The 4,975-nt window shown below is 35.9% G+C and overlaps 1 protein-coding gene across 1 annotated transcript; it reads left to right on the top strand.

The window, feature by feature from the left end:
* The first annotated feature begins 2,425 nt into the window (after positions 1 to 2,425).
* LOC149013580 (CEN-like protein 1) lies at positions 2,426 to 3,824 on the top strand. The gene is made up of 4 exons (XM_089158427.1): positions 2,426 to 2,657; positions 2,772 to 2,833; positions 2,984 to 3,024; positions 3,210 to 3,824. The coding sequence occupies exons 1-4, from the start codon at positions 2,457 to 2,459 to the stop codon at positions 3,437 to 3,439; spliced, it is 534 nt and encodes a 177-aa protein (XP_089014553.1). The 5' UTR covers positions 2,426 to 2,456; the 3' UTR covers positions 3,440 to 3,824.
* Positions 3,825 to 4,975: the final 1,151 nt, after the last annotated feature.

The following is a 4,975-nucleotide window of genomic DNA, read 5'->3' on the forward strand; positions in this document are numbered from 1 at the left end:
ATTGAAATTTGTCGTGATACTTTTAATGCTTGAACTGGTAAGTGCGGTGTCACCACAAATAGCGAGGCAAAATTTACTTGTGACACTAATTTTTTCTACTTCTGTGAGTTCTGTTGCAGCACCACTTTCCCAAAAAAATATTTCTTACTGCTAAAAATTTTAATTTTTAAACCCCATACCTAGTAAAGTGTAAACTGTGTCCGTGTTGGGTGACAGAAAGTGAAAGTAGAGTCCCAACTACACAGGAGACAGGACGGGGTCCCTCCCCTCTTATTTTTCTGAAAATTTTGTTTTTAGTTTTTCAAATATTATTATTGACCCCTCCAATATTGAAAATAGTTTCTATGCAGCATTGTTGGTCGAAGGGTTGAAGGTAGCTTTGAAATCGAAAGTTGAGAAGAATGGGTTTGTGGTTAGAGAAAAATTGCTATTGCTAGGGTGGTGAAGTGTTTATTGAAAGGAGAAGAAGGGAAGAACAAATGAGAATGCCAAAGACAGTTAAATTTCAATTAAAAATAAGCTCTTCAATCTCTTAAAATTCTTCTATTTATGAAAGGAAAATTTGAAAAAAGTGGTCACCTAAACAAGTGCACGCCTTGATTGATTCTGGTTGATCCAAGCCAAGGGGATGAGACGGATTCTGGTTCATTTATGTTAAACCCGGTCTCTTACACAGTCTCTCACTCAGAGAGTGCCACGTTTTTGGGCTATCTAATCATATTCCTTCTCACCTGCAAGAAAAATGGGCCATTGGTGTGCCTTAGCTAGGTGCCTTTATCGCTTTTTTAGTTCTTTTCTGACCTTTCAAACTTTATTCTTTTCAACTTTGAAACAGAATTGATCAAAGATAGTCCTTGAAGAAAATCAGCTTTTTCTAACTTGTTGCGCAGCAGCTTTTTTGTCACTTTTCGAGACAGGGTCCATCTTTTTAATTTTTCTCAAAAATATTATTCTATGATAATTAAGGAAGTGACCTTGGGTGAAGTTATCCTTTTTAAACCCCTGGTCAGGGTTTTTCTTGGGGGTGGGAAGGTCTATTTCAATCAAATACCTCATGTGTATTGGCAATATGTTTAAAGTATACTTATGGTATGATATTAGTCAGTACATATTTATGTTAGATACAATTAATATGATATGTATCGATACGTCTTTAGTAGATTACATTAAAATGCATTGACCAACATGATACAATACTTACAAGATATGACATCTCCTAAAATCACCTAACCAGTATGATATTTGATACCGATACTTTAAACCCAAGATTTAAAAAATCATGAAGATGGATGATTATAACTTGTCTCTTATGATTTCTAGAAATATTGAACATTGTCACACAAATTTTTACTTTCTTGTAATATAATCCCTTAAAAATACAAAACCCGTACTTGATCATTAGGTATGCAAAAAGAATTAAAATTTCTCTCCATATGAGTAGAGGACTTGAGCTCTTGTATCGATTCATATTTAGTTCATGTTGATTTATTAAAATAATAATAATAATAAATAAGGAGTGGGGAATATTTTGACATTTTCTATGGCAAGATTCTTTCTCTTATTCTTTTATATAAAAGAAAAAAATTAGTGAGGACTCTTAACATGAAAAATCAATTGTAACAAAAAAAATTTAAAAATTTAAAATTAAAAATGAAGGATGAAACATGAGACGGTCTTTTATTTGTGCTTTAAGAACATGTGCTAAATATAAGGATTTTTATTTGTGGCAGCTGCCGATGGCTATGATTTTACCACATCATCAAAGGTTGATCGAATGGTTGAAAATTAGAAGACAGGGTTTATTTGTAAATGCTAAAAATCCCTAAATATATATAAAGATAAACCATCCTTGAAAATGCTAAAGTTAGAATATGTACACAAAATAGATATATGATGTGCCTAAGATGAGCTATTACTAGGTTTCATGGCTATTGATTGATTTAGGATTGTCTATAAAAAAAAAAAGTTATAGAAAAGAAAATTTAAAAAAAAAAAAAATGGAAGGAAAAGGTGGTTGGTTGTTGCTGATGAAAGTCTCCCTCTTAAGTGTGATATTGTTTTTAGAGAAAGATGTATATATATTCTCCACTGTCACTAAGTAAACGATATTATTATGGAAATTAAGTTGACTGAAGGAGCATTAGTATTGTTTATTTAACTAAACATGAGCGATATAGCATCTGATCTCTTTAATCAGTTTAGTGGAGCTTCTTCATGTTGACAAAGCAGACACCCCAGCTTCAAAGTCTTCAACTTCATTTGTTTCTTCACCTAATTTATTCACATGGAGAATTTTCGAATCCTTTATTAAACTTCAAACTTCAAAATTAAGCTCCCACTTCCTTTTCTTCTGCTTATAAAATCTTCTTCTCCGAACACCAAATCCCCCACCTCATACCCCAGAAGCCCTCTCCCTCTCTCTCTCTCTCTCTCTCTCACCCCCACACACCCCCACCATGTCGAGGTCCTTGCGACCACTAGCCTTGGGGAGAGTAGTAGGTGAAGTAGTAGATCCTTTCAACCCAAGTGTGGAAATGAATATTACTTACAACTCCAGCAACCTAGTGTGTAATGGGGTGGAGTTGAAGCCCTCTGCCATTACTTCAAGGCCTCGAGTTGAGATAGGCGGCATGGACATGAGGGTTTTCTATACTCTTGTGAGTCTCATTACTTAAGTAGAACTGTATCACTGTCTCTGTATCTCTATGTTGCTCATTAAATTTATATATTTACGTACATATTTTTTGGGCTCTATGTCAATTTTATTGAAGGTAATGACAGATCCAGATGCTCCAGGCCCTAGTGATCCATACCTTAGAGAGCACCTTCACTGGTACCTTCTTCATCTTTTCGTTCCTTAAATGGGTTTCACTCTTCTTTCCTTTCCTAGAGTGGGTTTCTCTGGTTGAGTGTGAACAGTGAGATGAACCAAGTCATCTTCCTTTTTGCTTTTCTCCCATAAACTGAGCTCCTTGACTTTCAGGATTATCACGGACATTCCAGGAACAACAGACGCATCTTTTGGTGGGTTTCTCTAAAGAACTTCAATTTCACTGAATCTCAAAGCTGTTTATCTTTAAAAGATAAAACTCAAACAGTTCTAATGATTTCTTCAACTACTTTAATTTCACTGAAACTCAAAGTTGTTTATCTTTAAAAATATAAAAATTAATTCAAACAGTTCTAATGATTTTGATTCCTTGAAAAAGGGAAAGAGCTGGTGGAGTATGAGACCCCGAGGCCTATCATAGGCATCCACAGGTATGTATTCCTTCTGTTCAAGCAGAACCGGAGACAGACAGTTAGGGCACCGACATCAAGAGATCATTTCAACACGAGAAAGTTTGCAGAAGCGAACGATCTGGGCCTTCCTGTTGCTGCAACATACTTCAATGCACAGAGGGAAACGGCAGCAAGAAGAAGACAATCATATGAATGAGTGATGATGATGTCATGGACAGAGTGTGCGTGGGGATTTCCAGGGTTTTTTTCACTTTTTCCACTTTTTCCACTTCGGTGCTGTGTTGTTTTCTGTAAAACGTATGGCTGGTTACGTTCTGTAGTATTGTACTACACCACTAGAACTCTAGAAGTAGATGCTCTATTCGCTCTGCCATGATGAGACTGGAGGAACGAGATGTGCAGGTTTCTAACTGATCATCACTTTTTAGACTTATGCGGACAATAAAATGCAAACGTGGCACGCCGGGAATCTTTGTTGCGTACTTGGCTTTTTTTTCCACCTAATAAGAGCTCAAGGAGCTCGGTTTGATACGCCAAGCACAGATAATGCTATTATTCATTTCTGCAATCCCCGAACCCCATGTACATCTTCTTAAAATAAATAAATAATAAAAAAAAAAATCAAAATACATCATTGGTTTGCTGCCTTGCTGTGGTTTGATGGTAATCCTTAAAATTTACGTAATTTTTTATTTAAAGGGAGTTACACGACCCACAACATATCGTAAAAATGACTTTTTTTTATTTTTTTTTGGTAAAGGTAAAAAAGACCTTTTAAGCTCTATACCGTCCCTACCTGGGTACACCTAGTAGAGTCCGGATCAGCGATCCCGACGGGGAGCATGACGCTTCCTGACCACAAAAATCAGTGGGGCCCAGGTGAAAAACACTTTTTGAAAAAAAAAAAAAAACTTTTTCACCAGTGGGACCCACTGGTTTCGTGGGTCGCAAAAGGCCCCCCCCCCCGACGGGAGAAGATCCGGGTTCCACCTAGTAGGTATCATTTTAGCCCACAAATTCCATCGTTTAGTGGATTTTTGGGGCATTTTTAGTTTCTTAGTTTGATTTGGATTCCTAATTTGAGTTGTTTACTTTGTTTTATTTTTATTTTTTTTTTTGAATTTTTAGGGTTTTTTAGTTGTAAATAAGTGTCACTGTTATCTTGTAAGGTACATTCCACTTTTAAATAATAATTTTTAGTTTATCAGAGTTTCTAGAATTCGTTATTCTACGTTATACGGTGCGTCAGAGTCTATCAATAGGTGCTCAGACTAGGCTGGTTCATATAGAATCAGTTCATTTGAGGATGATTTGAGGGCTTAAACCTAGGCGGCTCAAGTACAAGTTCGAGCACATGCTCTAAATTTTCACCGGATTTGAATAGTGGTTTCGTTAATCGGATTCAAATTCGGATACTAGTGTATCTTAGCCAAATCCGATCATTTTATAGGTTTAATCTTAATCCCAACATATTGGTTGTCTTTGATGAGTGTTCTGCATAATCAAAATTTGAAGATTATGCACAGCTCTCTCTTAGGCTGTATGGAAATCAAGAAAAACATTATTTCTTTACACCCAAACATATCCTTGAGAGCGTAAGTTGAAGTGTTCTAAACGCTTAAGATGTTCATGCAAAAACATGTAAAATTCTTACAATTTGGACTGTAAACAACAAGAGGAACATATAATCATTTCAAGCTCTACTGTGAGAACTGATTCTTCAAAAGAAGAT

Source organism: Hakea prostrata, chromosome 6 (genome assembly GCF_041222555.1).
Source record: "Hakea prostrata isolate BN-2017 chromosome 6, UWA_Hpros_2, whole genome shotgun sequence".
NCBI lineage: Eukaryota > Viridiplantae > Streptophyta > Magnoliopsida > Proteales > Proteaceae > Hakea > Hakea prostrata.